This window comes from Micromesistius poutassou (assembly GCF_964030765.1).
Source record: "Micromesistius poutassou genome assembly, chromosome: 4".
Lineage (NCBI taxonomy): Eukaryota > Metazoa > Chordata > Actinopteri > Gadiformes > Gadidae > Micromesistius > Micromesistius poutassou.
In genome coordinates, this window is record NC_140274.1 from 19,072,236 (window position 1) to 19,099,735 (window position 27,500).

Below are 27,500 nucleotides of genomic sequence, written 5' to 3' on the forward strand. Positions count from 1 at the left end.
GGCTCAGACCTCGCTCTGGGATCCACTGGCTCAGACCTCGCTCTGGGACCCCTCGCTCAGACCTCGCTCTGGGATCCACTGGCTCAGACCTCGCTCTGGGATCCACTGGCTCAGACCTCATTAGGTTCTACTGTTTACACCATGAAGGCTTCTACACCTGATAGTCACACGTTTATGCCTCGTTTTCACCGAGCGGTGCGCATCGGTGCGGTGCGGCTTGGTGGAGTAGTGACGGTACGGTTCGGCGCAGCTCAGTTAACGGCTCGCGTTTCCACCGCCGACAGTACCCTTATGGTAGGGCGGGGTTTAAGCCGGACGGTGTAGCCGACATAGCAGCCCGACACAGTGTAGCCTGCTGATAATTCCAAGAAAAAAGAAGAACGTGACACAATGAACAAAGAGCAACAATGTAGGACGTCAAACTTTTGCGTGACATTTTCTTCAGTAAGCTTTCGCCCTTGTCCAGAAATACCTGGCGGGTACTGTGTTTGTTTGTTATTACCCCCCCTGTCGCACGGAAGCGACGATTCCGTCGACCAATCAACGGACGGCGTGTGTAGCTCGAAACTTGCCGGCACCCTTTCAGGCGTCTCAGTACCCCAACGGAGGAGTACTGAGAGACGAGTTACGGCTCACCACGGCTCAGACCGGACACACGTCCACTTTTGGCGGATACTGAAGCGACCCGCACCCTCCGGTGGAAACGCGCCATTAGTATGTTTTATGTTTGTCACGCAGCGCTCACTGTGTTTCTGCCTTCACTGTGTTTCCTGCTGTGTTTCCTCTGTGTTTGACCCTGTTCTGATGTCCTGTGGTGGTCCTCCTTGCAGGCCATCTTCTCGGTGACGAACCCACACACGGACATCGTGATCTTAGCCCGGGTGGAGAAGGTGCTGATGGGGAACATAGCCTGTAGCGCCGAGCCCTACATCAAGAACACAGACTCCAGTAAGGTTAGAAAACGCTTTTTAACGACTTATTTTCCTCTTTTGTATTTATAGTGTACTGTATCTATCCATACTGGCTGGCACCTAAGATGGTGCAATTTGATTAGTTCGCTATCTCAGGATATTGCGCAATATCCCGAGATTGAGATCTCAAACTCAGGATATTGTTTTCGGAGTGTGCGTGACAGTCGTCACACTAATAAATTGTGTTATCTTGTTATCTTGTGTTGTCTTGTGTTATTTTATGTTCACGTGTAGTATATACTAAAACAATTATTCAGGCTACTCTGCTGATTTACGATGATAATATTAGATCTGTCAGTTTTGTCTGATTGGTTTCCGTGTTTTGCGTCTCATTGTGACGATGTGTCTGTTTGTCATGTGAAGACCGTTCAGAAGATGTTGAAGTCCAACAAACAGTTCTGCAGTAAACTGGGGAAGTACCGCATGCCCTTCGCCTGGTGCATCAGGTCAGTGGAGCACTCCTTTAATGCACTGTGTGTCATTAATACGATGTCACATGAACACACCTCCACTTTAACACACTGTTGGTCAGTAATACGATGTCACGTGAACACACCTCGCCTTTAATGCACTGTGTGTCATTAATACGATGTAACATGAATATACCTCTCCTTTAACACACTGTTGGTCATTAATACGATGTCACATGAACACACCTCAACTTTAACACACTGTTCAGTGTTTCCCATGTGTGGCACAGCGCCACAGATTCAACAAACGAGCGCCACAAATTGATTCCGCTTTTTAAATTTATTTATATTTTAACGTAACTATTTTAAAGTATAAATATCTCACACTCTCACGCACACGCAACAAATGTCACGCTACAAATGCAACAAATGTAATACGATGTCACATAAATACACCTCTTCTTTAATACACTGGTATTAATCTGATGTAACCTGGGTGTGGGGGAGGGGTTTGTTAATATGATGTCACCTGGGTGTGGGGGAGGGGTTTGTTAATATGATGTCACCTGGGTGTGGGGGAGGGGTTTGTTAATATGATGTCACCTGGGTGTGGGGACAGGTCTGTGTTTAAGGACAATCAGGGGACGCTGGACAGGGAGTCGCGCTTCTCGCCGCTCTTCAAGCAGGAGAGCAACAAGATCTCCACCGAGGACCTCATCAAGATGGTGTCAGAGTACAGGAAGTAGGACCCCCCCTCCTCCTCCTCATCCGTATGAGCGTTAATGTCGTCCTGACGTCTGCCCTCTGGTTTCTCATGGTGTGATTGTTGCCCGGGCAGAGCCGAGAAGACCAGCAAGCTGCAGACCATCCCAGGGAACCTGGACATCAACGTGGACTACGTTCCTCTGGAGCATCCCAGTATGTTGAAGCTCCTCCTCTCTCCTCCTCTCTCCTCTCTCCACCTCTCTCCTCCTCTCTCCACCTCTCCTCTCCTAGCTCTGACCATTCCTAAAACTACGTCTCCATCCTTCTCCACCTCTCCTCTCTCCTCTCTCTCTCCTCTCTCCACCTCTCTCCTCCTCTCTCCACCTCTCCTCTCCTCGCTCTGACCATTCCTATTAAACTACGTCTCCATCCTTCTCCACCTCCGCCCAGACTGCGTCACCTCCTCCTACGTGCCGGTGAAGCCCTTTGAGGACCTGGAGCGGCACCCGCCCACGGTGGAGGTGGAGGAGTTTGTCCAGGACACCACCAAGTTCACCCAGCCGTACCGCGTGTACAAGAACCACATCTACGTCTACCCCAAACACCTCAAGTACGACAGCCAGAAGAGCTTCGCCAAGGTAGGCCCAGAGCACCGAGGCTCCGCCCACCCTTGACCAAGCCCCTCCCCCCCCCCCCCCCCCCATCACCAAGCCCCACCCCCTTCACCCAGGACCCTACAGAAATGGAAGTGTGTGATGTTTCAGCTGCCGTCCCTATGGACTGCGGGTCAGCCCCGGCTGGCTCTGTGCTCGCTCTCCCATGTCTCTGTGTAACAGGGCGCTCTTTGTTCACAGGCCCGAAACCTCGCCGTGTACGTGGAGTTCCGGAGCTCGGATGAGGAAGTGGCCAAATCTCTGAAGGTTCAGTTCCTCTCAGTAACGCCACATTTAACATCTCAATTGGAGATGTATTAAAAGCAGATTGCCTTGCCTGTAGCACACTCTATCCCAATCTATTTGGAAGTTGTTTTTATTATTTTTGTGTCCTGAGTGTAAATGTTCAAGCCAGCCAATTTCCTTTAACCTGTGTGTCTCATCCAGTGCATCTACGGCAAGCCAGGAGGCCCACTCTTCACCTCCTCCGCCTCCTCCACCGTCCTCCATCACTGCCAGAACCCCGACTTCTATGACGAGGCAAGGACATGCGGCCCATCTTGTCTGTCTGTCTGTCTGTCTGTCTGACGTCTGGCCGTGTGTGTGTGTCTGTCTGTCTGACATCTGGCCGCGTGTTTGCAGGTGAAGCTGGAGCTTCCCATCCAGCTCCATGAGAAGCACCACCTCCTCTTCTCCTTCTACCACGTCACCTGTGACATCAACGCCAAGACCAACGTGAAGAGGAAAGAGGCTCTGGAGACCCCAGGTGAGGGGGGTGGTCTCATGGCGCTAGACCAGTTCATCATGGTGCTAGACCAGTTCGTCATGGTGCTCGACCAGTTCGTCATGGTGCTAGACCAGTTCATCATGGTAGTACATCATGGTGGTGCTATGATGCAGCTGATGCTAGTGTATCAGTACATCACGGTTGGTGAAGGATCCAATCGTCAGTCTGCTGTTGAAGCAGCAGACTGGGCAGACTGGGCAGACTGGCTCTCCATCAGGCTCTCCACGTCGCTGCACTGCCCAGTCTGCTGTCTCTCTGACCACTGCCTGTCTCTTTGACCGCTGCCTGTCTCTTTGACCACTGCCTGTCTCTCTGACCACTGCCTGTCTCTCTCTCTCTCTGACCGCTGCCTGTCTCTTTGACCTCTGCCTGTCTCTCTATCTCTGACCACTGCCTGTCTCTTTGACCTCTGCCTGTCTCTCTATCTCTGACCACTGCCTGTCTCTCTGACCACTGCCTGTCTCTCTCTCTGACCACTGCCTGTCTCCCTTACCGCTGCCTGTCTCTCTCTCTGACCACTGCCTGTCTCTTTGACCTCTGCCTGTCTCTCTATCTCTGACCACTGCCTGTCTCTCTGACCACTGCCTGTCTCTCTCTCTGACCACTGCCTGTCTCCCTTACCGCTGCCTGTCTCTCTCTCTGACCACTGCCTGTCTCTCTGACCGCTGCCTGTCTCTCTCTCTGACCGCTGCCTGTCTCTCTCTCTCCCTGACCGCTGCCTGTCTCCCTGACTGCTGCCTGTCTCTCTGCAGTGGGGTACTCCTGGCTCCCGCTGCTCCGTGAGGGCCGGCTGGTCTCCCAGGAGTTCAGCGTCCCCGTGTCCTGCAGCCTCCCTCCAGGGTACCTGGCCCTCAGGGAGCCCAGCAGCACCAAGGTGAGGGGCCCAGGGGGGGTGAGGGGCCCTCATGGGGGGAGGGTCCCGGGGGGGGGGGGGGGGGGAGGAGGGCCCTCAGGGAGCCCAGCAGCACCAAGGTGAGGGGCCTGGGGGGGAGGGGCCCGGGGGTGAGGGGCCCTCATGGGGGGGAGGGTCCCGGGGGGAGGGGCCCAGGGGGGGGGGGGATCACATGTTGATCTTCTGGTTCTCGGTCCTACAGAACAGCTCTGATGTCAAGTGGGTGGACGGAGGCAAGCCCATCTTCAAGGTGTCCACCAACGTGCTGTCCACCGTCTACACCCAGGTCAGTCGTCTCCTCACCGCTCCCTCTGTTTACACATGTGGCCTCGGCATTAGCCACAGCGGCACGCCGCGCATCCAGACACACGCCACGGAGGAGGGGCAGGAGGGGCAGCTAAAGGCAGCTAAAGATAGCTAAAGGTCGCTAAAGGTCGCTAAAGGCAGCTTCATGTAAGCTGCAGCCTTCGTGGATTAAACTTTGTGGACCGGATGTCCAACTTTAGGGTTAGTGGAAGTGGAATTTAAACATCCGAGTCTCCATTCCTCCCCCCATCCGTCTTCCCTTAACCGCCCCTTCTTCCCTCCCTCCCTCCCTCCCCCCCCCTCCCCCCCTCCCTCCCCTGCCTCTATATCACAGTCTCTCTCTGGTTCTTCTCTGCTTAACCAAACCTTTGAGCCCCAGGAGGTCCTCTCCTCGAGGGAGGGGGTCCACTGGGCATCACTCCAGCTCTGTGTGTGTGTGTGTGTGTGTGTGTGTGTGTGTGTGTGTGTGTTCCCCATCAGGACCCCCACCTGAACAGATTCTTCCAGCAGTGCCAGAAGAGAGAGCTGGACCTTTCTCTGCCCCCTACCTCCACCTTCCTCAGCTGCCTGAAGGTCAGCCCAAAAATGAGTCCTGCTCATCTCTCCTCCTCTCCTCCTCTCCACTGCGTTTGAGCGCGTTTGAACGACCTCCCGTGTTTTCGTGGTTTGACTTTCTGCTCCCCCGTCTCCCTCCAGGGTCTCCTCAGCATGGACAAACTCCCCGTCATCATCCGCTTCCTGCCGGTGCTCTTCAACAGACTGTTCAAGGTTCTGACGGAGAACGACAACGACGAGGTCACCACTGCCACCACCAGGTAGGAGCGTGTCACTGCACCCTGACTGCAAGTCCAGTCCAGTGAACGGGTTTCAAACAAAAGGGCCTCCGTAGCCCGAAAAAACAGACCTCCTTTCTTCAGAAAGTTAACAATAAACTGCATTTTTTTTTTTGCCATTGGGGGTTTCTGAGCGTAAAGCAGTTCTTGTGGTTTCTGCGGTCGCATTCAGCCGCTTGTGTGTGTGTGAGAGAGAAGCGGCGTGAGGCCAGCAGGGCTAGTGCCAGAGGAGGGGATCAACCTGTGGGTCTGCTGCCATGTGTCCACAGAGTGCTGCTCCACGTCGTGGCCAAGTGTCACGAGGAGAGCCTGGACCACTACCTGCATTCCTACATCAAGGTACGGCGTGCTCCACTCCTCACGCCTCATCTCTCATCACGCTGTCGTCGGGGGGGGGGGGGGGGGGGGGGGTTCAGAGCCCACACGCTCCATCAGAGGGGTGGAAAGAGGCAGACGGAGAAGCTGGAGTGTGCGTGTGCCCTGTGCGTGTGTGTGCGTATGCTTGAGCGTGTGCTCGTTTGTGTGCCTGTGTGCGTGCGGTTGCCTGTGCATGTGCGCTTGTGCAGCGAGAGAGAGAGAGAGAGAGAGAGAGAGAGAGAGAGAGAGAGAGAGAGAGAGAGAGAGAGAGAGAGAGAGAGAGAGAGAGAGAGAGAGAGAGAGAGAGAGAGAGAGAGAGAGAGAGAGAGAGAGAGAGAGAGAGAGAGAGAGAGAGAGAGAGAGAGAGAGAGAGAGAGAGATTGGGGGGGATGAAGCCCGGGTTTTTCCGCCGCTCCCATCAGAACAACAGAGATGCTTGTTTACCCAGAAGGCAGCAGGAGCATTAGAGAGGAGAACGGCCTCCCCACCGCCGAGGAACAAGAGCGCTACAACGCAGCCCAGAGAGAGGAGAGGTTGCCATGGCAACGGATTGGCATGGCGCTCAGGGCCAGTGATGAAGGATGGGCTGTGTGTGTGTGTGTGTGGGGGGGGAGAGGCCTAATGAACCGTAGGAAGGCCTGATTGATCAAAGCGTCTGAAATAAAACATTAATAGAAGAGGGGGGAAAAAAATCATAATTGACAGTTCTGTAAAGATGAGAGGGTCTCCTTATTCTGCTCTGCTACTCACTACCACCATCACTACAGGGGCTGTGCTGCATGCTCACTGTGTGTGTGTGTGTGTGTGTGTGTGTGTGTGTGTGTGTGTGTGTGTGTGTGTGTGTGTGTGTGTGTGTGTGTGTGTGTGTGTGTGTGTGTGTGTGTGTGTGTGTGTGTGAGCAGTATGTGTTCAAGACGGAGTCGCAGGGCTTCAGGACTGTGCACGAGGAGCTGGCCAAGGGGATGACCTCCGACCTGAAGAGCGGAGAGCCAGCGGCCGTCAGGAGCGTCCTGAGGGTGAGCGCTCCTCTGACCAATGAACCGCTCCTCTGACCAATGAACCGCTCCTCTGACCAATGAACCGCTCCTCTGACCAATGAACCGCTCCTCTGACCAATGAACCGCTCCTCTGACCAATGAACCGCTCCTCTGACCAATGAACCGCTCCTCTGACCAATGAACCGCTCCTCTGACCAATGAACCGCTCCTCTGTAGTCCTCCCAGGTCCCAGAGTTCAGATCAGCTGGTCTTGACTTTGGTTTGGTGGCGTGACGCTAAGGAGCTTCCTTTAATCAGGCTGGTGTTGTGGATCGATTGTGGAGCTCTTAAGGAAGGAGTGTTCTGAGCCCGTTCCTCTCTCTCCTCCCACAGTTCTCCTGGTTCTTCTTTGAGCTCATCATCAAGTCCATGGCCCAGCACCTGGTCCAGTCAGACATGGTCAAGGTGAGGGCGACGATCACCAGGCTAGCTGCTGTTAGCAGTTAGCTCACTGTTTTCAAGCTAGCTGCCCAAACATTTAAAACTGAAATCATGACTGCAAAAAACAACAACATATTTTTACATTTTAGATCAATGTGCTTGGCTGTAGATTTTTCAAAGTCGTACATTTTGGATCTTGAGTCCAGATGTGGCCCCAGGTGTTCAGTCCATCATCTAGAGGTGTTGATGTCCTCACCTTCTCCCCCCCCCAGCTGCCGCGGCCCCAGCGGTTCCCCTCCTCCTACCTGGGCCGCCTGGAGACCCTCCTGGAGACGCTCTCAGACCACGTCTACTGGAAGCACAAGGAGCTGCCGGAGGAGACGCGCAGCGCCACGCAGGCCGTGGCCGCCTTTGTCAAGGTACCGGACCCCTGGGTCTGAGGACCTCATAGAGAACCACGCCCGGAACCCCTGGGTCTGAGGACCTCAGAGGGAACCACGCCCGGAACCCCTGGGTCTGAGGACCTCAGAGGGAACCACGCCGGACCCCTGGGTCTGAGGACCTCAGAGGGAACCACAACCTCACCCTAACCCTGTCTCACCCTAACCCTGTCTGACCCCTAACCCTGTCTGACCCTAACCCTGTCTCACCCTAACCCTGTCTGACCCCTAACCCTGTCTCACCCTAACCCTGTCTGACCCTAACCCTGTCTGACCCCTAACCCTGTCTCACTCTAACCCTGTCTCACCCTAACCCTGTCTGACCCTAACCCTGTCTGACCCCTAACCCTGTCTCACTCTAACCCTGTCTCACTCTAACCCTGTCTCACCCTAACCCTGTCTCACCCTAACCCTGTCTGACCCTAACCCTGTCTGACCCTAACCCTGTCTCACCCTAACCCTGTCTGACCCTAACCCTGTCTGACCCCTAACCCTGTCTCACCCTAACCCTGTATCACTCTAACCCTGTCTCACTCTAACCCTGTCTCACTCTAACCCTGTCTGACCCTAACCCTGTCTGACCCCTAACCCTGTCTCACTCTAACCCTGTCTGACCCTAACCCTGTCTCACCCTAACCCTGTCTCACTCTAACCCTGTCTGACCCTAACCCTGTCTGACCCCTAACCCTGTCTCACTCTAACCCTGTCTGACCCTAACCCTGTCTCACCCTAACCCTGTCTCACCCTAACCCTGTCTGACCCCTAACCCTGTCTGACCCTAACCCTGTCTGACCCCTAACCCTGTCTGACCCCTAACCCTGTCTGACCCTAACCCTGTCTCACCCTAACCCTGTCTGACCCTAACCCTGTCTCACCCTAACCCTGTCTGACCCCTAACCCTGTCTCACCCTAACCCTGTCTGACCCTAACCCTGTCTCACCCTAACCCTGTCTCACCCTAACCCTGTCTCACCCTAACCCTGTCTGACCCTAACCCTGTCTCACCCTAACCCTGTCTCACCCTAACCCTGTCTCACCCTAACCCTGTCTCACCCTAACCCTGTCTGACCCTAACCCTGTCTCACCCTAACCCTGTCTCACCCTAACACTGTCTGACCCCTAACCCTGTCTGACCCTAACCCTGTCTCACCCTAACCCTGTCTGACCCCTAACCCTGTCTCACCCTAACCCTGTCTGACCCCTAACCCTGTCTCACCCTCTCCTCATCTCTCTGCAGCGTTGCTTCACCCTGATGGACCGAGGCTTCACCTTCAAACTCATCAGTAACTACGTCACCATGATCACCGCCACCGACAGCAAGGTAACCCGGCAACAAGGCCCCCTTGCGTGCGTAACGGTGTGGTCTGTTAGACCCCCTCGTTAGTGTGGAGAAAATAATGACGCACACTGGATATGAGTTGACGTTAACAATCATGTATTTTGCATCTGTAAATGACATTATTATCCAAATTCTGTCTAAAGTGTTCATAGCTGAAAGACTTTAGAGACTGAGGCAACACCATCTTACACCGTGATTGTGTTGACAGATGCTGTGTGAGCTGAAGTTTGAGTTCCTGAGGGAGGTGTGTAACCATGAGCACTACATCCCCCTCAGCCTGCCCCTTCCCTCGGCCCGCATCACAGGTAGGAGGGCTGCTGCCCCCCACCACGGCTGCTGTCAATCATCCCTGACCTCATTGATCATTGATCCATTAGTCATTTAACGACCCGCCTCTTTTACTCTCACTTTACCCTCACTCTCTCTTTGACTTACACACTTTCTCTCTCCTACTCTCTCTCTCTCTCCTCTCTTCTCTCTCTCTCTCTCTCTCTGCTCTCTCTCTCTCTCTCCCTACTCTCTCTCTGTCTCTCTCTCTCTCTCTCTTCCTCTCTGTTCTTGCTCTTCCTCTTTCTGTCCATATCAGACAATGCATCACCAGTGCCATCAAGTTCCCATGGTAACTATCTTCATTCCTCATTCCTATTTAATGTTACATTACTATCTTCAGAGATTGCTCTCAGTGATTCCATGTTCTGAATTCCCTCCGTGCTACTAACCCTAACCTTATCTCTGGCCATGAGGTCTGAGGTTTTGTGAGATCATTTTGTTGAACAGAAGGGAAGTCAGCATAACATTCAATTTAATATCTTTGTTTTTTTTAATTAAGCTTTGTACAAAGATTATACAGTTAAATGTGGTTAACGTCATAAAACATAAAATGAAACAATGAATATGTAAACAAATATGTCTTGCTTTGTCCTGAAGGGGCTTATTTTCTATAACGACCGGCGATGTTCTATTCATTATCCCGCTTATTACAGGGTTACTTGCCAAAACGAAAAAATAACTTCACACGATGTGTCTTTTACATTTTATTTGTTACCAGCATTCGTAGTGTTGATCAGCAGAGAAATAGTCCGCCAAAGAAGTTGACGTCGCTTAGCAACCAAATACGCTGGGGTTGATAAGTTACCGGACTACTTGCGGAGTGATACGAAAGACAGGCAAAAAAATCGACTTTCCCTTGACAGCGGTCATTATAAGCTTAGCAACGGTCAATTATCGAAAAATAATTCACCGCCAGAAGTCGGGAATGGCCCATGCACGTGAACGGAGCGTTCCACAGCATTGAGAAGAGCCGTGCAATAATAATAAATAATGGCAAATAATCAAAAATAAATCTCAAATAAATCAATAAATCCAGGCTAGTTTGCAATGAATTGATAAAGTGAATCTGTATCCAGTGGATGCTCCCTAAGCAGCGCCTCCTCTCCCCAGTGTGTGTGCCGGAGTGCAGCCTGACCTAAGCAGCCCTCCTCTCCTCTCCTCTCTCCAGTGTGTGTGCCGGAGTACAGCCTGACCGGGGAGTTCTGCAGGAAGCACTTCCTGACGGGGCTGCTGCTGCGGGAGCTGGGCCTGGCTCTGCAGGACGAGCAGGACCTGCGGCACCTGGCCCTCGCCACGCTCAAGACCCTGATGGCCAAGCACTCCCTGGACGGCCGCTACGCCACCAAGGTGGGCCGACGCCTGGCCGCGAGGGGCCAGAGCGCAGGGATGGAGCCACGCGCACACACACACACACACAGATACACACACGCACACACACATGTACGCACGCACGCACGCACACAGATACACACACGCATGCACACAGATACACACATGTACGCACGCACGCACGCACGCACGCACGCACGCACACAGATACACACACGCACGCACACAGATACACACATGTACGCACGCATGCACGCACACAGATACACACACGCACGCACTCACACAGATACACACACGCACGCACGCAGATACACACATGTACGCACGCACGCACACACACAGATACACACACGCACGCACACGCACGCACACAGATACACACACGCACGCACGCACACAGATACACACACGCACGCACACAGATACACAGATGTACGCACGCATGCACGCACACAGATACACACACACGCACGCACACAGATACACACAGGTACGCACGCACGCACGCACACAGATACACACACGCACGCACACAGATACACACATGCACGCTCGCACACAGATACACACACGCACCCACACACATACATACACACACACGCACGCACGCACACGCACGCAGACACAGAAACATTCCCTCCCTCATTCCCTCACTCACTCATTCACTCACTCACTCACTCATTCACTGACACACCGATGGAGGTTCACCATAGCGACCGTCCTATTGGATGCTGGGTTTTACTGTAGTTTGTTGTTCACATGAAGTCCCTCCTCCTAACCGGGGATCGGTCTAGCGATAGTTGGGGTCTAAGAACCGCGATAGGAGAGCTCTGAGCGCAGCGCCTGTGTATACTGTACCTCATGGCGTCTGGCTGGATGTGTTCAAGGTGGAACTCATTGTATGGCCACGAACGCCAGCTACAGTCCCTGAGACTGGTGGAGCCGCTCATGAATGGGTTTTCTTGTTTGGTTGACACATTGTAGATGATGCTGTATCTCGTCTTCTAACACCTAGAATGAAGATGAGCAGCGATAGAACACTGTGATGTTAGCTCCTCCCCCCCTGACCCTGAGCCCCGCCCCCTGAGCCCCCGCCCCCCCTGACCCTGCGTCCCGCCCCTCACAGGAGAAGCAGGCCCGGATCGCCTCCCTCTACCTGCCGCTGTACGGCCTCATCCTGGACAACATGCCGCGCTTCTTCCTGCGGGACATGTTCCCCATCTACTACACCTCCAGCACCCAGGTACTACACCTCTAGCACCCAGGTACTACACCTCTAGCACCCAGGTACTACACCTCTAGCACCACGGTACTACACCTCCAGCACCCAGGTACTACACCTCTAGCACCCCCCCCCCCCCCCCCCCCCCAGTGCATGATTCTGACTGAAGCCCCTCCATTGTCTCTGTCCTCCAGGGGTCTCGGGATGACCTGAGTGTGGGCGGCGTGGCGGCCGGGGGCCTGACTCCCCACGTGATTCGCCATGGCAACTCAGTGGACGCATCCTTCTCCAAGGAAGTGCTCAACTCCATCACAGGTAGTGGGCGTTCTGCGTGCGTGCGTGTGTGTGTGTGTGTGTGCATGTGTGTGCGTGCGTGCGTAATGGTGTGGTACATCCCCTTCTCTCCTCCTCCTCCACCAGCGTTCTCCTCCCTGGCGGTTGCCCACGGCGACCCAGGCCGAGTGCCGGGGCTCGCTGGTCAGCGTGGACTCGAACCCGTGCAGCGCCGAGGGGGGCGGGGACAAGGCAGACGGCTGTGAGAAGGTCAGAGGACATACAGATCAGTTTGGCAGTTAACCATGGCATTACTCCACAGTTACCATGGCATCACTCCACTGTTACCATGGCATCACTCCACTGTTACCATGGCATCACTCCACTGTTACCATGGCATTACTCCACTGTTACCATGGCATCACTCCACTGTTACCATGGCACTACTCCGGTGCGATCCCCTGAATGTGTGTTCTCTGTCCCTCAGTTCGCCCGCCCCCAGTCCCTGATTGGCTACGGCTCTCGCTGTGACAAGCTGGACCAGGCTGAGACCCGAAGCCTCCTCATGTGCTTCCTGCACATAATGAAGACCATCTCTGAAGGTCAGGGACCCTAACCTCTAACCCCTAACCCCTAACCCCTAACCATAACCCTAACCTCCAACCCCTAACCCCTAACCTCTAACCCCTAACCCCTAACCTCTAACCCCTAACCTCTAACCTCTAACCCCTAACCCCTAACCATAACCCTAACCCCAAACCCCTACAGTCATACGGTCGTACAGTAGTCCGCCTGCATGGCTGAAGCCGCCCAGATTCCAAAGTGTTTCCACCACAGATACAAACCCCCGTCTTATGGTGCTCCTCACTTGTGTTTCCAGATGTGCTGGTGTCCTACTGGCACCGGGCGGTCCACCAGGAGATCTCAGACTTCTTCAACATCCTGGAGTAAGTGCTGCTGAGCGCTGGAGGGTGGGGGGGGCGGCGGGGGGGGGGGGGGCTCAGAGAGAGAGGACCTCAGCGGAGAGAAGAAAAGAAAGGGGAAAGTTGGAACCAGCCAGAGAAGGAAATTAATGTTTGGTAGTCAGTGTGAGAGCAGAGAGCGAGAGAAGAGAGTGAGGGGGAGAGCGAGAGAAGAGAGCGAGAGAACAGAGCGAGGGGCAGAGCAAGAGAAGAGAGCGAGAGAGAGAGAGAGGAAGAGCGAGAGAAGAGAGCGAGAGAGAGAGAGAGAGGAAGAGCGAGAGAAGAGAGCGAGAGAGAGAGAGAGAGAGGAAGGGCGAGAGAAGAAAGCGAGGGGGAGAGCAAGAGGGAGAGGGAGAGAAGAGAGCGGGAGCAGAGAGTGAGAGGGAGACGAGGGGGAGAGAAGAGAGCCAGAGCAGAGAGGGAGGGGGACTGTAATCCCACAGAGTCTTCTCTTTCTCCAGAAACTGTTCCGTAAATGCACCGCCCGTGTTTCCTGTGTCAGCATCTGGCCAGAGCGGTTCCAGCTCTGCTCCTCACACGCACTCACTTTAGAACCCGGGGGGGAAACTCGCGCAAACAAACCCTCAGAACCCTGAGTACCCTGAACCCTCAGAACCCTGAGTACCCTGAACCCTCAGAACCCTCAGAATCCTGAACCTTGAACCTTGAACCCTCAGAACCCTCAGAACCCCAGGTACCCTGAGAACCCTCAGAACCCTAAGAACCCTGAACCCTGAACCCTGAGAACCCTCAGACCCCTCAGAACCCTCATAACCCTTAGAACCCTGAACCCTCAGAACCCTCAGAACCCTGAGAACCCTGAACCCTGAGAACCCTCAGAACCTTGAGAACCCTGAGAACCCTGACCCCTCAGAACCCTGAGAACCCTGAACCCTAAGAACCCTGAACCCTGAGAACCCTCAGACCCCTCAGAACCCTCAGAACCCTCAGAACCCTGACCCCTCAGTACCGTGAGATCCCTAACGCTCTGCTCTGCTCCCCAGGCTGTGTCTGCAGCACTTCCGGTTCCTGGGGAAGCGGCACATCGCCAGGTGAGAGACCGCTCTGGGAACGCAGCGCACCGGCCCCAGGGGCCACACTGGATTGCATTAGCATCAGGACACATCTGCACACATCTGCACACATCCACACGGTGGTGGTCGGGAGCCGCCGGGGCGGAGGCGAGGCGTCTCGCTCAGGGACACTCGGAGGAGCCGGGGCTCCAACTAGTGAACCGCCAACCCTCCTGAGCTCGGCCGACCCTGTCTTACCCCACACGCTCATGCGTACGTCCGTACGCAGCAGAACAAAAGGCTGTGCCATCGACCGACGGGCCGTCCCCCTCTACACGCCACCGGGGGGGGCCGAGAGCCCGGCCGAGTCAAGGGGAAACACTAATGTGCGCTTTGTATGCGTGTGCACGACCGAGGATAAGTGACTAGCAGCAGGGCATTGTGGGGGATTGTCGGGGGGTGGAGGGGGAGGGGGCCGAAAGGATCCTGGATCCGCCGACAGAAAGGCTCTGCTGCAGATTCTACTAGTCTGAGTCGGCAAACACAGGATCGGCTTGTAGCTGTCTGTGTGTGTGTGTGTGTGTGTGTGTGTGCGTGTGTGTGTGTGCGTGTCTGTGTGCATCTCCCGGACTGGAGCACAGCCATTGGGCCCGGCCAGACCCTTTCTGTCAGCCTGGACTCTGGTTCCCTTCTGCTCATAAAATGAGCCGGCTTCCTGTTTTGCCGTTAAGATGCTGTGTCTCTTCCTGTTCAATGTGATATGAATAAACGTGGGGGACTGCAGATAGACCCCATGCGTTAACACACACAATCACTCTCCAACACGTGTAGCACACACCCCACCCCCGAGGTGAGTGAATGTGTTCAGCGCAGAGGAGGTTCTTCAGTTCTGCACCCCCCCCCCCCCTGTGCGTGGCATGTCCTCTGTGTGTCTGCATGTGCCCCCACCCCCCACCCCCATTTGTGTTAATGGATCCTCAATGTGGGTGGGGGAGTGGCCCACTGGGAGCTGGGTTAGGATCCCGTCCCGGGATCCCAGCATTCCTGGGGCGGCACTGCGGTGGGAACGTCTTCCTCATGTGCGCCTCTCATCCGTGTTGCATGGCCCACCGCTCGCTCTGCTCGTCTTCAGAAACACGCGTGCGGAGCACAGATCAGCCTGGTCCCAGATCAGCCTGGTCCCAGACCGCCCCCGGTCCCAGTGCTGCTGGTCCCAGTGCTGCTGGTCTCAGGGCTGAGTGTTTCCTGGCGTTGTAACTCTCGGGGTCCCATGCCTTGTTGCTCGGGGTGGAGCCTCTGAGCGGTTTGAGTCCTCGGCCGTTAAAGAGGCCAGTGGAGGTTCTGGTTCATGGTGACTGCCTCCAGACCCAGGAGGCTCAGATGTAACTTAAGCCTTGGGGTTGATACGTTTGAGTTCCTCTTCGAACGACTTAATGGTGTAGCGTGGGCGGCACTTAAAGCCAAGCGACCTCAGACACAAACTGTTTCCTAACTTTGACAAACACTTACAAATGCATTACTCTTACAAAATGACTAATTGACTGCATGAATTAAATATTAATGTTTCACACTTACACTGGGCTACTAATCCTTCCAATTGATATCTTGACCCATGAATTTCCCTTAATCCAGCTGTAACCACGCTAAAATACTGGATATAACGTGTTGATATATAACATGATATAACATAATATGACATGTTGCAATCGCCATGACCACTGAGCCACAAGGCACCAACATAACTTTGATGAGTGTAATTCTTTTGAGTCAAATTGTCCTGATTGATTCCAAGCAGGCCCGCGGACCTCTTGGTGGTACGACCGCCCTCCCTGACTATCAATGAACACACAGCCATGTTTTACACCGACTAATCCTGCTGTGATGTGATTGGCTCGTGACCAGGAAGCTAGCGGCGGCAGTAAAGCTGGCCCAGTCCACCCAGAAGGGCTCTAACCAGCACTCCCAACCCGCCCAGTCCTCCCAGCCCACTGGCCTGCTCCCACAATGGTAACCCTCCTCCTCCTCCTCCTCCTCCTCCTCCTCCTCCTCCTCCTCCTCCTCCTCTACTGTCTAATATTCTAGAACACGTACAATCTATAGGCTATACACAATACCTCTAATATGTAGCACACATACTATACACAAGATATATGCAATACATGCAATACGTTACATCTCATATGTAGAGTACACGTAGAAGTATATCAGAGGAACACGAAAAGGAACGCAGTTTCATCTTGCGTCTTTTCTTGTGTGTACAGCGTTTACTTTCATTTGTGACCATTGCATTGAAGAGTTCAACAGAAGAAGGAGGGGTCTCCCCGTTTCTACAGCAGTTGGCCTGAGCGGAGCGGACGCACGGAGAGACTCCCCTCTGGCGCGGCCGTGTGTCTGTGCTCATGCAGTGTGCAATCTGTCCACTGGTTTCCCAGCATGCCGTGTGTTGTGATTGACAAGTCTTTGTCTGTGTAATCCCCTGTTTTGATTCACACTACAACTCACAGCCTCTCTCCGCCTCGCTGTCCCGTGAATCATCACATCACGTCTGTATAGGATGAGCGTACGTCACAATAGGAGGAGCACTATAGCCACTACTGCTACTAAGTGCTGTTGGTTCTAGTTTTGAAAACCCTTTTGTGTTTGCTTTTCTCCTGTGAGTTCACTCCCTGCGGTGAGGAGCGTTAGAGTGTAATCAGAGTAGCTGCCGATTGGCTGTTGGTGTAACGAGCTGCTGATTGGCTGTCCTCAGGATGGCGGTGTCCGGGGGCGACGGCCACAGACACGCCCGGTCCCAGACCATGCCAATCATCAGGGGCAAGAACGCCCTGAACAACCCCAAGCTGCTCCACATGATGGAGACCGGTAACAAACCCCCGCATGCATGTAAAGAAAGCAATCACACGCACACACACATGCACACACACACACGCACACGCACGCACGCACGTGCACGCACACAGACACACACACACACACACACACACACACACGCTCTACCTTACTGTCTGTCTTTTTCTCTCTTTCTTTTTCTCTCTCTCTCCCACTCTCTCTCTCTCTCTCTCTCTCTCTCTCTCTCTATCTTGGTCTCTCTCTCTCTCTCTCTCTCTCTCTCTCTCTCTCTCTCTCTCTCTCTCTCTCTCTCTACTACTGTTATATCTCTCTCTCTCTCTCTCTCTCTCTCTCTCTCTCTCTCTCTCTCTCTCTCTCTCTGCCACCCACACAGTTTTTCTCTCTCCTACGCAAACACGGCACAAGCTCCATTCTCCATTCACCTTCCCTCCATCGCCAGCCCCCATGGTGCCTGTAGGGGGAGACTAACGGTGTGTGTGTGTGTGTGTGTGTGTGTGTGTGCGTGTGTGTGTGTGTGTGTGCGCGTGCGCGCAGACGGGAACATCCCTGAGGGCGACACGTTGAGCCCGACGGACATCGAGGCCAACCTGTCCACGGAGGTGTCCCTCACCGTGCTGGACGTCCTGGGCCTGTTCGTGCAACACCACAAGGTCTGCCTCAACCCCGCCGCCGTCGCCCCCGGCAACGCTCGTCACGGAGTCCTCACATTCCTCGCCGTCATACAATCGCATATTGTCAAAGGAGCAGAAAAAAAAAAAATAGTCAAAAATAGCCAGCCACTTGAGAAACACAGTCCTGCTGTGTCCTCGCTGCCCCCTGGTGGCGGTGGGGGGGGAAACACAGTCCTGCTGTGTCCTCGTCGACACGCTGCTGCCCCCTGGTGGCGGTGGGGGGGAAACACAGTCCATCTCTAGTGCGATGCACACAGACACAGACACGCACAAACAACGACGCACACAATGCTAAACAATCTTCAGCATGACAATAGGCACAATTAAATAAAGCACCTTTACGTAGATGGCTCCAGGCTGGTCAGAGTTCAGTGACGTTCTCCTGTGTGTGTGTGTGTGTGTGTCCAGAAGCAGCTGTTGATGGACGAGGGACAGAACGTGATGAAGAAGGTGCTGGATACCTACCTCCTCTTCTTCCAGATCAACCAGTCCACCGCCACCCTGCGCCACGTCTTCGCCGCCCTCAGGCTCTTTGTCCAGAAGGTAGCCTGGACAGACTAGACTAGACTGACACCAGACACACAGACACACACAGTCACATATTACACATCATAAGAGGCGGGCCTACTTGTGGCCACGCTCACAACCCCATGTGCCCCCCCCCCCTCGCAGCCGTTGTGAGACTAAAGGTAGCCCCCCCCCTCCTCCCTCTAGTTCCCCAGCGCCTTCTTCCAGGGCAAGGCGGATCTGTGCGGCTGCCTCTGCTACGAGATCCTGAAGTGCTGCAATCACCGCTCCAGCTCCACCCAGACGGAGGCCTCCGCTCTGCTCTACTGCGTCATGAGGCACAACTTTGAGTTCACCAAGGGCAAGTCCATGGTCCGCTCCCACCTGCAGGTCAGTTGTGTGGGGGGGGGGCGTGTGCGTTCGCACGCGTGTGTGTGTGTGTGTGTGTGCCACAGAGAGATTCCAGCCTTTACTGCTACTGTGAATGTGGAGCTGCTGATTGGCTCACCCTGATTGGTCCAGAGCCTCACCCTGCCCACCGTCCCCCGTCCCCCGTCCCCCATCCCCCTCCAGGTGATCAAGGCGGTAAGTCAGCTGATCGCGGACGGCGGCATCGGGGGCTCCCGCTTCCAGCAGTCCCTCGCCATCATCAACAACTTCGCCAACGGGGACGCGCCGCTCAAGGTGAGTGCTCGGCCTGGCGCCCGCCGTCCTCGCGCCGGCCGGCCAGTGATCAGCCGGGGCGCCGCGGGCCTGCTGCTCACTGAGGGTCCTCTGTGTCCCCCCCCCCACCCCACCAGAGCACGCCGTTCCCGGCGGAGGTGAAGGACCTGACCAAGAGGATCCGCACGGTGCTGATGGCCACGGCGCAGATGAAGGAGCACGAGAAGGACCCCGAGATGCTGGTGGACCTGCAGTTCAGCCTGGCCAACTCCTACGCCTCCACGCCCGAGCTGAGGCGCACCTGGCTGGAGAGCATGGCCAAGGTGCACGTCCGCAACGGAGACCTGTCCGAGGTGAGAGACCCCCCTCCCCCCCGCCCACCCACCCCTTCGCCGTCGCCCGGCAACCCTTCTGCAAACCCCTCCGATAGGTCACGGCCCCCCCCGGGGTAGCAACCTTCCTGGTAACGGGAAGGTTTTCAGTGGATCGCTTTCAGTGGCCACTGGTTAGAAAAGCGCGGTATAAATGCCGTCCGTTTACCGTTTACACGAAGGGTTGAACAACCTCGCCGCTCTCCTGCCACATGTGGACAGAGTGGGCCTCCTTCAGTGCGAGAGTGTTAAGCTGCCGTTGTGTGTGTGTTGTGTGTTGTGGTTGTCTGCTAGGCGGCCATGTGCTACATCCACATATCTGCTCTGATCGCTGAGTCGCTCAAGAGGAGAGGTGAGTACAACGCCCGCTGTGTGTGTGTGTGTGTGTGTGTGTGTGTGTGTGTGTGTGTGTGTGTGTGTGTGTGTGTGTGTGTGTGTGTGTGTGTGTGTGTGTGTGTGTGTGTGTGTGTGTGTGTGTGTGTTTCTTGTGTGGGTGTGTGTGTGTTTCTTGTGTGGGTGTGTGTTTGTCATTGTGTGTGTGTCTTTGTCTGTGTGTGTGTGTTTGTCATTGTGTGTGTGTGTGTGTCTTTGTCTGTGTGTGTGTTAGTCATTGTGTGTGTGTGTGTGTCTTTGTCTGTGTGTGTGTGTGTGTGTGTGTGTGTGTGTGTGTGTGTTTTGACGTCAGTGCATCCTTCAGTCTGCTGTCAAAGTGCTGTTACATCCGGAGTGCATCAACAAGACTAACTCCTTGTTCATCAAGTTCAGGTTTCATCACAGCAGTGACCCTAACACACAGACATGTGGTCGTACTGTACTGTACCGTAAAGTACCTTACTGTACTGTACTGTACCCTACTGTACCATACTGTACAGTACTGTACCGTACCGTACTGTGCTCCTGTTGTCCACCCTTTGGGGGTCATTCTGTGTTCAAACGTCTACACAACACGCTGTCTGTCACATGACCTCACTGTGTGCATGCTCCTCAAACGGACTCCAGCCTGGAAAACACAAGAACACACAACAGATGTTCTGAAAGCTTGTCCTGCTAACGGCCCTGCTAAGTGTCCTGCTAACTGTCCTGCTAACTGTCCTGCTACCGGTCCTGCTAAGTGTCGTGCTAAGTGTCCTGCTAAGTGTCCTGCTAACTGTCCTGCTAACTGTCCTGCTACCGGTCCTGCTAAGTGTCGTGCTAAGTGTCCTGCTAAGTGTCCTGCTGCGTGGATATGCATGCTTCACCTGTTGGACCAGAGCCTGCATGTACGTGGCGTGGCATCTGTCTGTAGCATGGCTGCTTAGCATGCTTTAGCATTGTCCCATTGTCACCTGCTAGCTGTCACCTGCTAGCACTCCCCTGTTAGCGCTCACCTGTTAGCCTGTCACCTGTTAGCCTGTCACCTGTTAGCCTGTCACCTGTTAGCTCTCACCTGCTAGCCTCTCACCTGTTAGCTCTCACCTGTTAGCCTGTCACCTGTTAGCTTGTCACCTGTTAGCTCTCACCTGTTAGCCTTTCACCTGTTAGCTCTCACCTGTTAGCCTTTCACCTGTTAGCCTTTCACCTGTCAACCTTTCACCTGTTAACTGTCACCTGTTAGCTCTCACCGATTTCCTTTCACCTGTTAGCTCTCACCTGCTAGCCTGTCACCTGTTAGCCTTTCACCAGTTAGCTCTGACCTGCTAGCCTGTCACCTGTTAGCCTTGTTGTGCTGTGCTGCTCCCAGTTCTTCCGAGCCGACGTACCGGAGGCCTAGCCGAGTGTGTCCTGTAACCCCTGCTCCCTCCCTCCTCACCAAACAGGCTACTGGAGGGCGGACAAGGCCCGGATGTCCCACGTGTCCGCAGAGGAAAGCCCTGTCTTTAACCGTAGCTCCTTACTAACCACCTCCCGAGACCCTGACAGTGAGTTTGGTCCTACCGGGGGCGGGGGGGGCGGGGGGGGGGGGTTGGGGGTGCTGGGCCTTGGGGGCCGGGCCCTGGGGTGGGGCGGGGGGGGGGCTGGGTGCTGAGGGGGCCTGCCTTCCCCTCTGCACACTGTGTGAGTGTGATTAAGTGTTGCTAGAGTGATGAATGTTTGACGGCCCCGTCATGTGCACCACACCACCAGAGCACTCTGTTCAGCACGTTGTTCGGCACGTTTTGTCATCACTGCTCCTCTGGGCGCTGCTCTGAGGCGGCGTGTTCCCGGGGCCCCCGTGTTCCCGGGCCCCCGTGCCGTAGCGCTGAACCTGCTTGTCCGTGTGTGTGTGTGTGTGTGTGGACCCTCAGCCTCCTTCTCCATGGGCTGGGCCGCCTTCATGTGCATCAGTCCCAACGTCAAGGAGGAAGGAGCCATGAAGGAGGACACCGGGACCCAGGACACGCCCTACACCGAGGTACGGCCCCCAAGGGCCCCCGGTTATCGGCGCAGCACCCTGCGCAGCACCCTGTGCACCACCCTGTGCACCACCCTGTACAGCAGCATGTACACCACCCTGTGCAGCAGCATGTACACCACCCTGTACACCACCCTGTACAGCAGCATGTACACCACCCTGTACACCACCCTGAACACCTTACAGGTCTCGGTGATCCACCTGAAGCACCTCCTACAGGTCCTGATGTCTGTCTGCACAGCACTGTGCCAACCCTGAGACTGCATACACCGTCCTCTCTGCAGGACGGCTCAGTGCCTGTAGCAGCCTGCTCAGGTTCAGACGTACTCAGAGCCCAATTAGCCTTCTCCCATTGACCCCCCCCCCCCCCCCTCTCTCCCTCCCCGTGGCCAGGACACCCTGGTGGAGCAGCTGGAGCTGTGTGTGGACTACCTGTGGAAGTCTGAGCGCTATGAGCTCATCGCTGACATCAACAAGCCCATCATCGCTGTCTTTGAGAAGAGGCGGGACTTCAAGGTGATATATCTTTTTATTTATCTGTGCAGTACCTATTGTCATGCCGAAGAGTTGTGTTTAACGTTGTGTGTGTCTGTGTGTGTGTGATTATGCATGCATGTGTGCGTGGATGTGTGTGTGCGCGTGTGCGTGTCCGAGTGTGTGTATATTTATGTGTGTGTGTGTGTGTGTGTGTGTGTGTGTGTGTGTGTGTGTGTGTGTGTGTGTGTGTGTGTGTGTGTGTGTGTGTGTGTGTGTGTGTGTGTGTGTGTGTGTGTGTGTGTGTGTGCCCCCCTGTGTTCCTCAGAGGCTGTCGGAGCTGTACTACGACATCCATCGCTCGTACCTGAAGGTGACGGAGGTGGTGAACTCTGAGAAGCGCCTGTTTGGCCGCTACTACCGCGTGGCGTTCTACGGCCAGGTGAGGGCCGCCCACAGAGCAGTGCTCACCTGGGCGCTGGTCACCTGACCCTAAGACACGCCCCCCCCCCAATGCTTCTTAAATGCACGTTATACACACACACACGTTACACACACAATTACACACACAATTACACACACACACGTTACACACACAATTACACACACACACACGTTACACACACAATTACACACACACACACGTTACACACACAATTACACACACACACGTTACACACACAATTACACACACGCGTTACACACACAATTACACACACACACACACACGTTACACACACAATTACACACGTTACACACACAATTACACACGCACACACGTTACACACACAATTACACACACACACACACGTTACACACACAATTACACACGTTACACACACAATTACACACACACACACGTTACACACACAATTACACACACACACGTTAGACACACAATTACACACACACACGTTACACACACAATTACACACACAGTCCTCAGGGTGAGTGCTCAACAGGACATGGAATCCATCCCCATTAGAAGATGAGCTGCTGATCGTGTTGGAGCTGGTGGTTCTCTCTTTAAAGGTCCCATGACATGCCACCAGGTGTGAGTGTGATTAGCCGTTACAAGCCCTTTTTTTTGGAAATCTGCCCCTTATGACATCACAAGTGGGCGTGTCCACCTAGATGTGTGCTGGATGGGATCAGTCTACCAGCCTACCCAGTGGACTGTAGCAAACGTTGCTCATCTAGCCGTCACACATCTAGGTGGACACGCCCACCTGTGATGTCATGAGGGGCAGATTTCCAAAAGGGTTTGTAACGGCTAATCACACCACACCTGGTGGCATGTCATGGGACCATTAATAAGGAGCTGATCTTGTTGGAGCTGGTGGTTCTCTCTGGCTTATGGATGGAGGCCTCTTTCTTTTCCGTTCAGATCTTTTAATTTCTCTGTCTGCTCTTCTCTTCTTCTTCTTCTTCTTCTTCTTTTATTCTCTTGTCCAGATTGCGGTAAGTTCCTCTCTGACGGGGTTTTAAAGAGTGTTGTTTCTCCACCTTTCTCTCCTAACCGAGCTCTCCTCCTCCTCCACTATTAACCAGCGCTGCTCTGACCCTGAACGCGTCCTCTCCGGCCCGCTGTCTCCTCTGTGCACATTAACACACATATCCATACTGTTGTCCTACACTAGCCAATCGACTGCTTCCATTGCTCCAAATCGTGTTAAACAATGTCAGTCCCTACTCAACCTAACAGAAGTAACCGGCTGGATGGCAGACGCCGTTTAGTAACCCTCCTTTACATCTGACCTCTGACCCCTTGGATGCCCTGAGAATGTCCTCTGACCCTCCCCGTGAACAACATAGCCTTGATGTTCTGTTAAACCAGAAACGCCACAAGGGGGCGACATCCCTCAGTGAAAAAGAAAAGCTAATGGAATAAATCAATTATTCAATTATTGCATCCATTCAGAAACAACAGAAACTAACCCTCTCTTATCACTGTGTGTGTGTGTGTGTGTGTATGTATGTGTGTGTGTGTGTGCGTGTGCGTGTGTGTGTGTGTGTGCGTGATGCCAGGGTTTCTTTGAGGAGGAGGAGAGTAAGGAGTTCATCTACAAGGAGCCCAAGCTGACGGGTCTGTCTGAGATCTCCCAGCGCCTCCTCAAGCTCTACTCGGACAAGTTTGGGGCGGACAACGTCAAGATGATCCAGGACTCCAACAAGGTGAGCCACAAGGAGCCGAGGGCGACCCGCAGTCACTAGAACCCTTCTATAAACACAGCGGTGGATGAAGTGTGTGCTGAACGTGGTGGCAGGCCTGACCCCCCCACTGCCTGACCCCCCCGGCCTGACCCCTCTCCCCCTCCCCTCAGGTGAACCCCAGGGACCTGGACGCCCGGTTTGCGTACATCCAGGTGACCTACGTGGTGCCCTTCTTCGACGGCGAGGAGGAGCAGGACAAGCGCACGGACTTCGAGAAGCACCACAACGTCAGCCGCTTCATGTTCGAGACGCCGTTCACGCTGTCGGGGAAGAAGCACGGCGAGGTGGAGGAGCAGTGCAAGAGACGCACCATCCTGAGCAGTAGGTTCTACTGACCCCCAGCAGTAGGTTCTACTGACCAGCAGGAGGTTCTACTGACCAGCAGGAGGTTCTACTGACCCCCAGCAGTAGGTTCTACTGACCAGCAGTAGGTTCCACTGACCAGCAGTAGGTTCTACTGAGCCCCAGTAAGAGATTCTACTGAATAGCAGGAGGTTCCACTGACCAGCAGTAGGTTCTACTGAGCAGCAGTAGGTTCTACAGACCAGCAGTAGGTTCTACTGACCCCCAGCAGTAGGTTCTACTGACCCCCAGCCGTAGGTTCTACTGACCAGCAGTAGGTTTTACAGACCAGCAGTAGGTTCTACTGACCAGCAGTAGGTTCTACTGACCCCCAGTAAGAGATTCTACTGAACAGCAGGAGGTTCCACTGACCAGCAGTAGGTTCTACTGGCCCCCAGCAGTAGGTTCTACTGACCCCCAGCAGTAGGTTCTACTGACCAGCAGTAGGTTCTACTGACCCCCAGCAGTAGGTTCTACTGACCCCCAGCAGTAGGTTCTACTGACCCCCAGCAGTAGGTTCTACTGACCCCCAGCAGTAGGTTCTACTGACCAGCAGTAGGTTCTACTGACCCCCAGCAGTAGGTTCTACTGACCCCCAGCAGTAGGTTCTACTGACCCCCAGCAGTAGGTTCTACTGACCCCCAGCAGTAGGTTCTACTGACCCCCAGCAGTAGGTTCTACTGAGCAGCAGGAGGTTCCTCTGAGCAGCGTTCACAGGTTCCGTGGTCCTCTTTAAACCCCCGCCACACATTACTCAGCAATAGTGAGCGATAGAGTGAAGCCGTGCGTCTCCTCACTCAACTATCTGCTCCCTCTCCCCTGCAGCCAGCTCCAGCTTCCCCTACCTGAAGAAGCGCATCCAGGTGGTGGAGCAGCAAAGCACGGAGATGAACCCCATCGAGGTGGCCATCGACGAGATGTCCCGCAAGGTGTCGGAGCTCAACGCGCTCTGCAGCATGGAGGAGGTGGACATGATCCGGCTGCAGCTCAAACTGCAGGGCAGCGTCAGCGCCAAGGTGGGCTCAGCTGGACTGACAACACACACATAGCACACTGACAACACACACATAGCACACTGACAACACACACATAACACACACATAACACACTGATAACACACACATAACACACTGATAACACACTCATAACACATTGATAACACACTGATAACACACATAACACACTGATAACACACACATAACACACTGATAACACACACATAACAAACATAACACACACATAACACACTGATAACACACTGATAACACACACATAACACACACATAACACACTGATAACACATACATAACACACTGATAACACACACATAACACACTGATAACACACACATAAACAGATAACACACACATAACAAAGTCCTGGGCGTTACTTTAGCATGTGTGATCCTTGTGATCCCGTGGGATCCCTCTGATCCCGTGTGATCCCTGTGATCCCGTGTGATCCTGTGATCCGATTCCCCCCCAGGTCAACGCGGGGCCCATGGCCTACGCCCGGGCCTTCCTAGAGGAGAAGAACGCTAAGAAGTACCCCGACAACCAAGTGAAGCTGCTGAAGGAGATCTTCAGGTAGGTGGCCCTCAGAGCGGGACCAGGGGCGGCTCGCTTGGACCAGGGGCTCACTAGGACCAGAGGGGGCTCACTGGGACCAGGGGCTCACTGGGACCAGGGGGGGCTCACTGGGACCAGGGGCTCACTGGGACCAGGGGGGGCTCACTGGGACCAGGGGCTCACTGGGACCAGGGGCTCACTGGGACCAGGGGGGGCTCACTGGGACCAGGGGCTCACTGGGACCAGAGGCTCACTGGGACCAGGGGCTCACTGGGACCAGGGGGGGCTCACTGGGACCAGGGGCTCACTGGGACCAGGGGGGACTCATTTGGACCAGGGGGGACTCATTTGGACCAGGGGGGGGCTCACTGGGACCAGGGGGGGGCTCAATGGGACCAGGGGGGGGACTCATTTGGACCCCACTCACGCCGTGTCCCGTGTCTCCTGTGGCGGCGTGCAGGCGCTTTGCGGACGCGTGCGGCCAGGCCCTGGACGTCAACGAGCGTCTGATCAAGGAGGACCAGCTGGAGTACCAGGAGGAGATGAGGGCGCACTACAGGGACCTGCTCAGAGAGCTGTCGGCCGTCATGAACGAGCAGGTCTGACCTCAGGACCCATCAGCCTCCTCCTCATCCTCATCCTCAGCCTCAGCCTCCGCTGTTTCTTCTCCTCTTCCTCTTCCTCTGCCTCTGCCTCTTCCCCTTCTTGGAGCCAGCGTCCCCATTTCACGTGTTGCTCTTCCAAATGCATTGTCCCGGTTTTCATTTTTGGTTTTCTGTTTGTGTCACAGCTTCGAAAAAGCATTCTAGCCTCCGCCGGCTCCTCTCTCTCTCACAGCTCTCTCTCCGCTGCTTTTAAACCGGGTACGTTGTAGCCTCCTCCTCTCTCCTCCACTCTCCTCCACTCTCCTCTCTCCACCTCTTTCTTCTCTCCTCCCTCTTCCTCTCTCCTCCTCTCTCCTCTCTCCTCTCCACTCCTCTCTCCACCTGTCTGTGTTCATCACGCTCAAACCCTGCTCCTCTGAAACCTTCACCATGGATCCCGGTTCTCCTGGTCCCTCCTCCTCATGACCCCCCGTCTCTCCTCTCCCGCACAGATCCTTCACGCAAGACCACCAGGAACGGAACGCCACAGCGCCTTCTGAACGGCCAGTAGACCTGGACCAGTAGAGCTGGACCAGTAGACCTTGGACCAGTAGACCCTGGACCAGTCCACCCTGGACCGGTC

At 54.7% G+C, this 27,500-nt stretch overlaps 1 protein-coding gene across 1 annotated transcript in view; it reads left to right on the forward strand.

Annotated features, from left to right (window-relative positions):
• Positions 1-27,500, forward strand: part of dock10 (dedicator of cytokinesis 10) — a gene marked incomplete at its 5' end in the record, with an annotated part of 41,807 nt that overhangs the window by 13,932 nt on the left and 375 nt on the right. The window contains 46 exon segments of the mRNA XM_084467418.1: positions 831-953; positions 1,335-1,417; positions 2,001-2,123; positions 2,220-2,299; positions 2,537-2,724; positions 2,941-3,006; positions 3,187-3,279; positions 3,382-3,505; positions 4,279-4,400; positions 4,621-4,704; positions 5,205-5,297; positions 5,421-5,539; positions 5,827-5,896; positions 6,817-6,930; positions 7,285-7,356; positions 7,605-7,751; positions 9,009-9,092; positions 9,319-9,415; positions 9,697-9,729; positions 10,609-10,787; positions 11,899-12,015; positions 12,189-12,309; positions 12,415-12,446; positions 12,448-12,537; positions 12,755-12,869; positions 13,148-13,214; positions 14,234-14,281; positions 16,145-16,249; positions 16,992-17,104; positions 17,627-17,742; positions 18,172-18,306; positions 18,478-18,660; positions 18,844-18,954; positions 19,071-19,286; positions 19,599-19,656; positions 21,101-21,202; positions 21,569-21,675; positions 22,069-22,191; positions 22,478-22,591; positions 24,178-24,324; positions 24,474-24,684; positions 25,531-25,721; positions 26,191-26,291; positions 26,734-26,872; positions 27,064-27,136; positions 27,370-27,500. The exon segment at positions 27,370-27,500 is cut by the window's right edge and continues 375 nt beyond it. Of these exon segments, the coding sequence (XP_084323544.1) occupies positions 831-953; positions 1,335-1,417; positions 2,001-2,123; positions 2,220-2,299; positions 2,537-2,724; positions 2,941-3,006; positions 3,187-3,279; positions 3,382-3,505; positions 4,279-4,400; positions 4,621-4,704; positions 5,205-5,297; positions 5,421-5,539; positions 5,827-5,896; positions 6,817-6,930; positions 7,285-7,356; positions 7,605-7,751; positions 9,009-9,092; positions 9,319-9,415; positions 9,697-9,729; positions 10,609-10,787; positions 11,899-12,015; positions 12,189-12,309; positions 12,415-12,446; positions 12,448-12,537; positions 12,755-12,869; positions 13,148-13,214; positions 14,234-14,281; positions 16,145-16,249; positions 16,992-17,104; positions 17,627-17,742; positions 18,172-18,306; positions 18,478-18,660; positions 18,844-18,954; positions 19,071-19,286; positions 19,599-19,656; positions 21,101-21,202; positions 21,569-21,675; positions 22,069-22,191; positions 22,478-22,591; positions 24,178-24,324; positions 24,474-24,684; positions 25,531-25,721; positions 26,191-26,291; positions 26,734-26,872; positions 27,064-27,136; positions 27,370-27,428 (5,088 nt within the window). The 3' untranslated portion in view covers positions 27,429-27,500.